Source organism: Chiroxiphia lanceolata, chromosome 1 (genome assembly GCF_009829145.1).
Source record: "Chiroxiphia lanceolata isolate bChiLan1 chromosome 1, bChiLan1.pri, whole genome shotgun sequence".
Taxonomy (NCBI): Eukaryota; Metazoa; Chordata; class Aves; order Passeriformes; family Pipridae; genus Chiroxiphia; species Chiroxiphia lanceolata.
Genome location: NC_045637.1, coordinates 72,914,165 through 72,927,829, shown reverse-complemented (window position 1 = coordinate 72,927,829; position 13,665 = coordinate 72,914,165). Strand labels below are relative to the sequence as shown.

At 37.3% G+C, this 13,665-nt stretch overlaps 1 protein-coding gene across 5 annotated transcripts in view; it reads right to left on the bottom strand.

Annotated features, from left to right (window-relative positions):
- Window positions 1-4,934: 4,934 nt before the first annotated feature.
- TENT4A (terminal nucleotidyltransferase 4A) overlaps window positions 4,935-13,665 on the bottom strand; it is a 59,461-nt gene continuing 50,730 nt past the window's right edge. For 3 of the 5 annotated variants that reach the window (XM_032699794.1, XM_032699810.1, XM_032699829.1), the window contains one exon: window positions 4,935-7,175. In XM_032699794.1, coding sequence (XP_032555685.1) covers window positions 6,996-7,175 — 180 coding nt within the window. In that variant the 3' untranslated portion in view covers window positions 4,935-6,995. The remainder of the gene's footprint in view (window positions 7,176-13,665) is intronic. The other 2 variants (XM_032699803.1, XM_032699821.1) reach the window with 1 other exon arrangement.

Genomic DNA, 13,665 nt, shown 5'->3' with positions numbered 1-13,665 from the left:
CTAATTAACCCTATTCTGCTTTCTTACAGAAATAGAGATGAAACACTAGTATGAGTTTTCCAGATAATGGAATTTGGCATTTCTTAGCAATATTAGTATCTTAGAGATCGTGGAGCTCTGGTCCACACATCATACTAGTAGTAGGAGGTGATTTTCTGATTGGGTCCAAGTCCTTATTAGTAGACCTGCAGCTTGGCATGTCAAAATTCCCATTCTGGTAGAATGGTTATTTTATATTTCAAGTGAAGATCATTAAGCTCTCGGATTTTCCTTCCTCCTTCTTTGTGGAAATTTCCTTTTCTACATATCCACTCCTGATGAACATTCTTCATTCTCTGATTTCTAAGATGCAAGGTAGGGGACAACTCTGACCTAGTCAGACTGAATTTAGAGTGATTTAGGTAAAACTTATGCTAACAGCAGCTTCCAGATCTTACCTTTAGAAAATCCTTTTCATGATGCTTTCAGCTCCATCAGTACTGGTTTAGTACTTTTCAGGCAGTATTAGTTTAAGTAATCTACTTACCTACGTATTCCAGAATAAAGGCAAACAAGCAAATTTTAATTATCAAAAGTCTGAATTTATCAAAAGATGAATCTGTTCAACTCCTACTAGGAGCAAAATGTGAAGGACAGCAGTTTGGAATATTTTGCTGATATCCTACACAAATCACTATTCCCATACATCTTCATTGTGTTACCACTGCAAATGCAAGTTGACTGAACTCTGGGAACATAGCGTTATCAAAAATAATAATTATAATAGAGAGAAGGTACAAAACATTATTTATTTCTTGATCAGTAATTTACGCTTGGGGACTACTCATTTCAAGGGATTATTAACTTCAGAACTCAGAAGTTAATAATAAACAAGGTTCTTACCTGTTTCAACTTCTTGGTCCTAGAATCTGGAGATATATTTTATTAAGTGCAGGACAAAGCAAAGAAAAAAAAAAAAGAACAATTCCTGCCTGACATATCCCCATTAAAACACTTCATAAACCCAACAAATTAAAATAAAAAAATATTTACTCTTTTTTGTGGTATCATTGAAAAATTTAATGATGAGAAGCTCTACAGAGGTCTCGTGGTCCAGCAGGACTGGTTTTCAAGTTAGAGCGGGTTACCTGGGGCCTTGTCCCCCCAGGTTTTACAATTTCAAAGGATGGAAATGTGTCCAGTGTTTAAACCACTCATGATTTCTAACCCTCACAACCACACAGCGCATGTAAACCCAATAACCTCACATCCCCTGACCATTCCTTTCTAACAGAGGAGTGGGAGGAAATTGCAAGTTATTTTGCTCAACCACAACATCAGGAACAGATCATAAAACTGTTGCACAGACCTGCTCCTGAGCAGAAGTGGCAGCATTCCTTAATCAAAGGGGCAAACAGACTTGCTGGGCTGACCTGGTTCTCCCTGAGGCCCTTGTAAGGACAGCAGAACAAATCCTGCACTTGCAGCTGGGAACTGCAGCTCTGCTCTGCTCATCCTCTGCATGCACAAGTATGAATGACAAATAGATTAATCTTATTTTCTTTTCCTCAGTCTCCTAAGAAATTTCCTTGAGAGAACAGTGATTATTTGATGACCTCACCCACAATTATGCAATAAGTGGTACTCAAGTGATCCCTATCAATCACCTGGACATGCAACCCTTGACAAGGGTGAGATATCACCTACTCATTTTGGCTCCTCAAATTAGCCAGATGCATCCAATAGCAATCCTGAAGTCATGTACGTAGCTCATCAGAAGATGTAGCTTTTCTTCTCTGGAAAGGAAGAGCAAAAAGCAAGGAAATTTCTTACAAAGATTTTCTCAACAGAACGTCCCCAAGGGGATTACCGCCAAAGTTTTCACTAATAAAAAGTGGCAATTTTAGCACAGAGGTTACAGCCTTCCACTTTCACAGTTTAACCACAGTTAAACTTTCATCCTCTCACACAAATTCCTTTTATAGGAACTCCTAAATCCTGTTTGGTTTAAGTTTAAAAATGAGTCACTGAAGCACTTATTTGGAAGCCATGTTTTAGCGAGACTGTAAATCAAGCTACTGTCCAACTCCCTAAGTTACTGAAGCAGGAAACAGCTTGCTGCAGAGCTAAGAATTCACAGCAGGAAAACACATCACATTTTGGTGCATAAGGGGAAAATAGCTGAGGTCAGACGAGATGTCCTTTGCACCCACCCTAGCAGGAGAGGCAGTGGCACAAAAGCAATTAGTAACAACACCGCAGAAAATTTTTCTGATCACAAACACAGACGTGTATATCAACAGTATCTGCTGCATATGGGCTCTTCCCTCCATTCATCATTTCTTTTTATGCTCAGGCAACAATCCCCCAATAGAAAAGGCTTATGAAAAAAGCCAATGACTAGAGAATTCTTAATTTATTTGAAACTGAAAGGCTGCTGTGCCATAGGCAACTCTAGGCCAAAACTTTTGCAGTAGCATAACACTGAGAAGGATTTTGACCAGAGCTTTAGGCAACAATTTGGCACGTTTTGGGAAGAGAGATGTCCAATAAGAAGCATCCCTATCATCCTTTCACTGACACACAACTGCAGCCTGTGACCATGACTTTAGGCAATTATAACAGAAATACATGGCTGATCTGGTAAGAATCCTTGGTTAAAAACATTTTGTCCAATAGAATGTCTTGCACATACAAGTTGTCCATAGCTTTCCTTAGCTGATCTCCTATTGCCAAGAACAAATGAAGGACTTTTGTCATCCAAAATGCATTCCAGGACTAAAACCTATGCGGTGTGCTGAAAAGAAATGGAAAAAAGATCAACCCAAATTTAATACAAGTTAATATCCTGGTTGAGAAGAAAGCCTAAGGCCACCTAAAGATGATTCTGGGAAAGGTCAGTTGTAAGAGCCTTCTGGCTGTGAACCTGAGGTTTAGTCATTCTGACACCATTTTTTGTTACAGGCAAATGAAACAACTACCTGTAGTGGGTGGTTGTTTAATACTGGTCCGAATACTGGGGTTTACGTACAAATCAGCTTTTATCCAAACTGATTATTTCACACACTCATCCACTCACTCCCCTAAAGCACTACATTTGCTGGGGTCTCAGCATCCTTCCAGGCAGGGAAGTTTGCTGCTGGTGTATGAAGGTCAGGCAGAAATCTGCACTCCTCCACACCATACAGGTACCCAGAGCTACTAGTCCAAGGCAGTATCAGTCAAGGTTCTGGGGCATCCTCTGGTATTTTTCTTCACACATCGTCCTGACCTACAAGACGCTTCTTTTCAGGCTTCTGTTCTAAGGTTACTTCCCAAATCCTTCTTTTTGGCACCACATCTGCTTTCCAAAATGCTTCAAACCCCAATCAAAACTGTCTAAGTGCACAAGACCAGCCACCTATTCGATGGCTCTATCATGGCTTTCAATTGGAGAATTCAGGTCATAACTTTGGTTTAGTCCAGGTATTACCAAATTTATAATCAGACTATACTGACAGTAGCCAGCAAGTAGAAGGCTTCTTGTTCTTTGAGAGCTCAGAAATTGAAACATTCACTTCCCCACACGTATACACTGAGTTACCTCACAATTTAAACTTTTCTTTTTACCTACAAATGATAAAGAGGTCATACTGCTTGAAGGCATGTTGTATTTCAACACTGCTCTTTGAGAGACTGTTGCTATGCTCATTCTCCAGAGGCCATTTTCATGGAAATAACCACTGCTGAACCAGCAGCACTGTACCAGTAGTCACCTTTCTGTATTCTTACCCTGCCTCAGTGCAGGTAACTCCATCCCTGTGCAAAGTTCAGTGCAACACCAGCACTGACATCTCTTGTAAACAGGGATAGATCACAACTGAGCTCTTTCTGTGACAGACTCCCTTGTTCCTTCATTCAATTTGCAGTCTCTTCCTTCCACATCTAAAATCTATGGCTAGTTTTGCCTATGAACAGTATACAAAATGGTCAGTAAGGCTTGAAAACAGATCAAGTGGGTATCTCGGATTATTATCAGAGCATGAGGGTTCAAAGGACCTAATGCATTAAAAGCAGACTACTAATAAGGATAAATAGTTTGCCAAAATCTGTGGCAAGAAAAAAGCAAAATCATTATCTGGACAGAAAAAGGGAAGAGAAGCCCAGGAAACAGAAATGACAAGATCAATGCTGCTGCACTTAATCTTTGTGTCTGAAGAGATTATATATCCCTCTGTCAGCCATGTCCCACTGGCAAACTGATGTTGACAGAAAAAATTCTTATTATCCCAGCTACTACTGAATTCTTATTATTTTCCCTTCCCACCACGTCTCTACTTTTCTCCAGTAGATACTCATTAAGACTTACCAAGTACATCTTCAATTCGTAATTCCTAACCCTACATCACTGTCTATTAAAAACAGTTCAGTTACCTTTCTCAGAGTTCACAGATTTATAGAAGTTCCTTCCAAAGACTCATTTTTTAAAATTTTCAATTAGAGTCAGTACTGATGTTTCAGAGTCCTCTCAGAGGGTTAACAGAACGCAAAAAAAAAAAACAAAAACAAAAACAAACCACCAATCTTTGATGAGGTTGAAAACTAGACAAATATTTTGAAAGTAATATAGAAACTACAGGAAGAGATTAACAGTTATATGGAAAGTTAAGGTATCCCAAAGCATCAGTCAGTTGATCTCCTCTTAAGAATACTGTTGGGAACTATCTCCAGCTCCTTTGCTTTCTCACTATCAAGGGATCAAATCCACAACTACAAAAGCAATAGCCATGCTCATCACTCCCTCTAGAAACACATCACCAATGTTTGAGGGTGTCCATCCACCTTCCAAGCTCATTCTGAAGTTGCTCAGCATGAACAATTTTAAAGTAGATGATCAAAGTATACATCAAAGAATGGGATATGGTCAAGTATTACTTCATCCATGAAATTTCAAAAGAAAAAAATGTACAGAAGAGTGACTGGTCTCCAAAGTTTATTAAAAATCAAAGAATAGAAAACTTTACATAAAAATATGTCAATTTTAGCTTCCACATAGTTGTCCACACAAAAAATTTAAACATTATTTTTTAAACCTGTAGCACATAACCACAGTGATAGCCAGGCCAATTTATTTGGTTCACCATGACTGAAGTGTTACATGATACCACTTTTCAAATGAGTTTTGCTTTTAAAATGGATGCAAGTATAAGACACCAACTAAAGCCCCTCAAGGCTCTTTAATGTAGTTATGGTCAATATTGCTAGTGTGTGAAGACTAAGCAGTACAGGCTCATGTAACAGCCCTTAGATATTATTTATGAATCAGCTCACAATTTTTAGAACTTTTTTATTTTTTTAATTGTGATGAGTCTGGAGCATTAAGACAAACTTTTTGCAAACAGATATGCACTACTCTACTTTGGAATGTTGCCCTCTCTCCCCTCAAGGACCTGTTTGTGTTCAACAGATTCAGTAATAACATGAACTACTGCTTCAAAGGCATACAGCATATTAAAAAGCTTCATGCTTGACACCTCATTTCAATATTCAGATATCAGTTTTAAAACCTTCTATACTGCGTACAGATATAGATGTCCTGTTAACAGGATTCTTCAGCTTCCTCTGCTAGTGGACTTACATAACTTATCTGTAGTTTTCTGTATAGCTTAAGAACTCTCACTAAAAAAAAGGGAAGTCAGAGGGCATGAGATGTGACCTACTCCCAGGACAACTGTGGTGCTTTAAAAACTCAGGGTTAGGCAGGATGTACATTTTTAAAAAGTTAAAGACAGTGTTCGTCATGGCAATACACACTTGCATAGTATACCTGTATGCATCTGTAAGTTAAGTGCCAGCCACTCATCCTGTGTACAACACTGGGCTGTGCTCTCCTGCAACACATTAAAAGATACTTCTTGTAATGCTTAGAGCAGCTGAAGTACTTTTTATATATTTGCTCTTAACAGAACTAATGCATCTGCATACAGATTCCTTAATGGAATCAACATATTTCCTTTCTCCACATTCCTTAAGCCGGGTATCTCTGTTTAATAATGTTGTTTCAACCCAAACATTAACAGGTTACGTTATGAAAATTCAAAGCGTGTAGTTCACAGCTTTTTAATTTCATATCAGGACTTGAACCAACCTTTTTCCCATCCCCTCTCAAGTTTTACTTCTGGTACTACAAATGCTGGATTTGTTGTCTATTTAAAGGAATAAAATTAAAACTCATTGGTCAGAGCAAGACAACTGATAGAGGCCAGACAATGAGCTGAAAAACACAGGGTCAAAATGCTTTGGAGCTTAATACCTTCTTAAAACTGTAAGCCAAATCGCACTTTCATTGTGAATCAAGAAGCCTCAAATATTACCAAATGTCATGTTTGTAACACTGCTCAGACAACCTGCCAAAACTATGAACCCAACTTAGATAATGCAACCTGGGAAAGGATCTGTAACTTAAAAAACCTCTTCCCCTTAAATATAACTTATGTGACAATATGAAATTAAGTTAAAAATTCCAAGTTATTGCACAAATCATACTTCCAACAGTTACAGAGCAAAAAATTCTGAACTTTGAAAGAAAAACAGGAGAGCAGCAAATTTACTTTTATGAATTCCCAGCTTGATTTGCTGCAATAAAAAAAAAAAAAAAAATTCCAAGGGGCTGAAGTTTCCTTCACTTCCAAAATAAAAGAAAACAGAACCCACAAAGGAACAGATGTAGCCACAGCAAAAAAGCTACAGCATTTGTAAATGTCCTTGCAGTTCTATTGTCAGAGCTGCTTCGGCACTGAATGAACCACTGTGGGAAGGCAGAAAACAAACTTCCACATTTATAAGGCTTCACAGATAAGCACAACTACTTCTTGAAGATGGATTGAACCACCACACAAAGAAACATGCAAAGAAGTCAGCTGCAGATATTTGGCAACACCAATAAAACGATGTGCTGGACGCTGGTCTCCATCCCCCAAGTCGAGTGGCACTCACTCAGTTTGTCTGAACAGGGAAGGTCATTTTGGCATCTGCCATTATCTGCTCAGACTAATAGGCAAACTGTCTCTGTGTTTTTTTCTTCTCCATATATTACGATTGTACTGGTGGTGTCCTCGGTTACCAACTGGTTGCCTCATGCCTCCACTGCTGACGGGGCTGTAGCTGTTGCCTTGGTTATGATTTCCTTTCATGGAAAACTTCATTCCACTGTGCTGCTAAAAAAAAAAAAAAAAAAAAAAAAAAAGAAAGGCACTCAGTTTAGGCATACAAACAAAAAATGAAGCACACATTACTAGCTGTATTTCCTCAACACACAAGTCATTTCCACCGAATACCACTTGAAGCAACTGGTCTTTCCATACTTGTCTAATTTTAGCTGTGCAAGTCCAATGGCACTAACAGCTTACTAAGTGTTTTCTGAAGTAAATGTCCTGCAAATGAAATGGTTCAGATTTCAAAGCATCCTTAAAACCCTTGGATTTCAGTATGAAATACACTTACTGTGCATCACCCTTATAAAATCAGAGAACTTCCACATTAAATACTAATTGTGGCAGAGGTGTCTGTTTTAGAGGATCTGAGTATGAGCATGACCATGACCAAGTGAGACACTCAGCAAGACTTTCAGAGATATCATGGACAAATGTAAGGGCCTTATCTCGAGCTGATCCATGTAAAGCACAAGTCTGCTCTACCCATAATTCACTCAGTGACACATAAACCAGGTACAGCATGTAAGGAGTTTGTAAATCCTACTGGTCTGATCACAGGGCTACAAAGACCCTAGATCATATCTCACATGCTGACCAAGGCAAAATAATTAAATGATCAGAAATATGGTATGACACTTTCTTTATGGGATCTCCAACAACCTGGAACAGAAACTGCCTAAAAGGTCTAGTAGCAGCCTGAGTAAATCTACCACATAGAAAGTACTACAGACATCTCTGTTGACTGCTTAATGGCATACAGTAAGTTGGCTTAATATGTACGTACTTAAAATAGATACAAGAGTTTCAAAAGAGGAAGCTGAAACAGATTTCCTAAATACTGATAACATCAAAGCAAGCTCCTTTCCTGACATCTGATAGCAATAACTTAGGACAGATAACTGAATACTTGTAACAAAAGCTAACTAACCAGAAGTGGTTAAACAGGAACACAAAGTAAACATTTGAGGCAACTGCTTAGAATACTAAACTAGCTGCAGATATTTCATTATCTGTATTTCCAGATAAGTTTAGAGTAGAAAGGAGAACACCAAGCCATCATTAGAACTGTGTGTACAAAACAGAAACAGTTATTGAAAGCCTAATTCCATAAGCAACATTTTACTGTCAAATTATAATTAGAAGAGACACTGAGGATCCAGAAAAACTGCTGAAGATTAGTGTTGAGGAATAACTACAGTTAACTGCAGGGTGGCAAAAATCCCTTAAACTGTTATTTAATTTGTACAGTGTGTGTTACATCAATCCAATCAACCTTCAATATGCAACTTCTAGACTCCCAAGACAGACATGCAAGTGCTACCCTCAGACTACCAACAGTAAAATAACTAAAGGACAACTTAGAAGAAGGAAACACAAGCTGTGAATTTCTCATTCATAGGAGATACTTCCCAAACCTTATTTATTGACATATGTTGTGAAAATATCTACTAGGAGGTATTCATGAAAATCAACATGAAACTAAAAAAAAAATGTAGAATGTCTTATATTTTTGGCAAGTAGTTCTTCAAGCAAACACACCATCTTGTCCCATTCTTGCACTAAGTATTTTAGTTCAGTAAGTGTACATCTGACTTAATTATATATAAGCATTTACTGTAAATAAGGTCAAAATACAGCAAAAATGATCCCTCCTTCAACAGTTAAAACACTAAAAGCAGACAGTCATTACAGTTACTTTCAACTATATGCTGAAAAATAGAGCAAAATTTTAGTTTTGCTACTGTACAACCAGAACAAAACTTGGAACAGGGAGCACACAAATCATCAGCAAACCTATCCATCCTCTTCAGCTTGAAACGTAAAAAATCTGGCAACTTCATCTTCAGTTTGAGGATTCAGCAAAAAAATTGGAGGCAGAAAGGCAGATGATCGCTCACAAGATGAGACATGCGCCACAGCAAGTATGTCAATTAAGGCTATCTACCCACGTCCAAAAGAAGTCACGTCCCTCATCTGTTCAAAAGGTAAACAAACTTCCACAGAATGATTAATAATTTAGTGAGAACATGAACTTTAGCTAGTGATGAAGCATTCTGCATTGTTTTTTAGGCCATCAAGATAAAGACTGTCAAACCACCACAGCAGAATCTGAATCCATCTCTTTTATGACACATCAGCTGAGAGCAAGTGCATAAGGAAGTTAACTCAGGGACTTCTTCAGTCAGAGATGATGCCTTTACGTTTACTAGTTCTCAACTGAATATTATTTGCTAGTTCGCTCAGATTTTTGAAACCATAAGAGTTTAGCATCCTGTGTCCTGTGTTATGGCATTTCACAGCTTAAATCAGCATCATATTTAATTTGAACCAGATTATTTTTCACAGTTCTTGGAGTAACTGATTTCTTGTCATTCTGCTCTCTACCTTTTTCTTATACTGCTGATGACTACACAGACCTCCATCATACCTCCTCTTTTTCTTCTCCAGGTTGAAGAATCATTCTTTCTTTACACAGAAGCAATTCCATGTGTTTGACCACTATTAACATCCTTCCCTATTTTGCTTCCATTTGTATTTTAACTCTCCTCTGATGTAAGAGGCAAAATTAAACTCACTGTTTGTGATGGATGTACATGGATTTTTACACAATGTTTTAATTTCTATTCTTTGTTCTGAAACATGTCTGAAGTTTGGCTTGACACTCAATTCTCAGTAAGAAATCAAGAGAGCATTATCAAAGCAGTGTTCTGCAAAAGTGTAAAGATCTCATCTTTGTAAGAAACTGTCAGCCCAGGGTCTACCACTCTCTACAAAGTTTATAGTATTTCCTGATGCATCACCTTGAAAGGTCCTTCTGCCTCCCTTCTCAGCTAGTCCTTAAGGAGCCAGAAAACTTTGCCACTGCCTTTCAGACATCAGGTAGCACAAACTCCTTCAGGGTTTTCCCAGTGAACTCCATTTACTACAAATATTGAATTCTTGTTTCTCATCTTCCAATTAGTTCATTGTTTAGAAGGGGACACATCATTCACTTAGCTGCTTTCAGGATCTTTGGTAAAAGAAATTTATTTCATGTCTTTTGAAAATCCCAAAAGGCTGTATAAAACATCTTTCTGTTGTGCACACAATTCTAGACATTCCCATGCTCAGGAGTAACACAATCATTGAGAGATGGCATCTCTGTAAGCAGATGAGATCAGATAATCCAAAGAGAAAGCCCTTCATCTGAAATACAACAGAGAAATCTGCAGTTTAGAGGTTTTGACTTCTTTGGATCTATTCCTCTTGATAGAATAATCTCCTCTCCCGTCACAGGGCTATCGATTCAACAACTGAATGATAGAATTCAATTGGTTTTCAGCTGTGTTGAGTAAGCTGCTAGATCTGAAAGGAAAACTAACAAATTTGCATTTAAGCCAAGCCTAGGGGTGGGAGTGAGGTAAAATTCTGTATCATGTATCAGGTTAAAAAGGTTTCCAATTAAAACAAACAAACAAACAACCCCCCCCCCCCAAAAAACCAAAAAACCCCACCAAAACCAAACCAAACAAACAAAACCCCAAAAAAACCCAACAAAGATACAAACAAATAGCCCAGAGCTTAACAGAAAACAGAAAAAACCGAACACACACATCCCACTCCCTAAAAAAAAGCCTCAGAAAACCCCTAAGAAAAGGATGTTCCTAGCCTTTACTACAACCAACAGAAATCTGGTTCAAATGGAAATACCAAGTAATTATTTGCTAAGGAAACCAAAATGTTATTCTTAATTACCAGCAAATTTACTATACAAAACCTCTGATATTCAAAGAGTGTCATTATTCAAAACAAAAATTTAGCCAAAAAGAAGTCACCTAGTCTTTGAAATAAGTAACATAACAGAGCTGAAGTCTAAACATAAACAGGGCTTCTGAACTGTTTTGGTCTTTAGAGGTTTTTTTGCCTGACAGCATCTCTAACAAAAGCAGAGAAATACTGGTAATAAAGTATCTGTACTCTTAACTTTTAAATAGACTACATATAGTGCTCAAAAATAAATGGTAAGTACTTACAAAGTTAAAGGAAAAGTTTAGAAAAGGTATGACAGTTTGGAAAGATCACTTATCTACTATTTTGTTGATAAGACCACAGGATTAGTGGTCAGAACTGAAACTAGTCTGCAGTTGATCAGAAGTGTAATCAAACTCATATACCTCAAAATCATTTCATGTGAAATACCATAGTATTCAGAACTACTTTAATGTACCATTAACATTTCAGTATCCCCTTAAATAACTTAACATACATCCTCAAAATATTTCAAAGTTATTTTCAGTATTTCCAAATTTTCTATTTTAAGCTTGTAGCAAAAAACCAACCAACCAAACGACTCCCCCCAAAAGCCAAACAAAAAAAAAAAAAAAACACACAAACCCACAAAATAAAACCAAAACCAAACCAAACCCAAAACAACATAAACAAAAAAACCTGACAAGATAAAGAACCCTTTTTTAAGGATTTATCTTTACTTTCCTACTTTCTGAGCAAAACAACATCTGGAAATACACTAAAAAATTTAACTTCTTGTTCTTTATGAAATAAATTCATTGTTTTGCAGAGAAACAGTGGACAATGACCTAACCAACATTTTAGTCAATATGCATGAACAATAAGACAAGTATTAGGCAATGGTCCAACCAAGCCTCATTACTTTAGATTAGTTAACAGGATTCTATAAGACACTTGCATCAGCTACCTGGGTGTACTCTTAACTGACAAGCAAAAACAAAATAAGTTCTTCCAGAAGTTGTATAGTACTGGCAATCTGGAGAAATAAGGCCCAAAGCACTGCAAATATCAAAGACACCTCCCCTCTTTTGGGTACCTACTGGCTACTTTCAACTACAACTGACAAGATCTTGAGTCCTGAATAGATATATAAAACCCCCAAACCCCTTCTGTTCCCCTTAAAAGGAGAAAACAGCATCTTATGGAGCCAGCCATGAGAGAAGCAAAAAAAGAAAAATCACAGTGGAGACTAAAAAGAGCTCAAAAGCAAGAAAAGTTTTAGATGTTACTAATCTTCCAACACAAGAGAACTAGAAAAATTAAAGCTGCAAGGGAGAAGGTTATATCAATCCTTCATATCTTATTTCACTTTGTTACAGACTACTGGTAGAGCTACCACACAACAGGAAGTATTTGGTTCTCTTCACCTTTCACAACAGGTTAGGCAATACTAGTATGAGCAGGTCAAAGATAAACTAGTATTTCAGAGACTGGAGGGCCTAGTCCCAAAATGACTGACAGTAGAGACTCAGCAAATACTGAACCATATTACAGTAAAGAAAGTAAAATGACATGCAAAATAAATACCCTTTTTGATCTTGTCACCAGTCAAGTTTTAAAAGTGAGGGGCGAGAGTGAAAACAATGCTACCAGAAGACAGAATTTAAACTGCAACTTTGCTGATGTTGTGACATGGGCCACGAAGTGTTACCTGCATACTTGTCATTAAGGAGAACAAGAGATAATAGCTTTTTTAGCACATAGCAGACAATTTCAGACCTTAAAGACAAATCTTACCTCACTGAGATTACTCAACTTTTTTGTTCCAAATAAAGAAGTATCACAGTGAGCAAACCACTCTCCAGATGATGAGCTGATACCAATACAGTACATGTGAGAAACTGTGCAGACAAAGTGCGTATGTGATTATTCAAATCAATCTCAGTTCAGGAGCAAAAATTTGATTACAATGACATTGGAAGATAAAGGAGTACTACACAAATAAAAAGAAGGTATGACTTCTATGTTTCAGTAAGTCTGTCATTTATGGTGAGTTTATGTTTCTAAGAAACTACTATTTAGACTTTGTCTTTCCTGCAACTCAAAAAGCACTCAGGAAGCAACCACCAAGGTGGTCAAAGATTTCCACACACTCCTATAAACATCTAGACTGGATATCTATATGGAGACCTCTGGAGATCATTTAATTCAACATTCTGGTTGTAAACAGAGTCAGATTAGGTTATCCAGGGTCTGGATAAGTCAGTTTCCATACATGGAAAGATAATACCACTTAAAGACCGTCCATATAAATATAGGACAACCTAAGATGAAAAATATCTTGAGTACTGTTTCCAGCTGAACAACCTCAAATTCAGATGCAGTTTTTCCTTTTCTCCTTTCTTTAGGAAAGGAAATAAAACATCATCCACTTCTCCTCGTTTTGGATGTATTAAATCAAGAATCAAACAAAATTCTGTCTGTCACAGACAGAAGATAGCAGTCTGATGTTTAGAATCAAAACAGTTTCCAAAGTAAACAGTAGTATACTCCCTCTTATGAAAATGCAGGGACACTGAAAAATTATTCCACCCTGAATGAGTGTGCTCTAGATAAAAAACAAGAAAAAAGTCAATCTGATTGACTGATAAAACTTTCAGTACCTAAACAGCTTAAAAATGCCATTGAACAAATCAGGTCTTTTTTAAATTGAAGCTAACATACTAAAAACTCTGAAGTATCACATTATACTAAGGGAATTCAG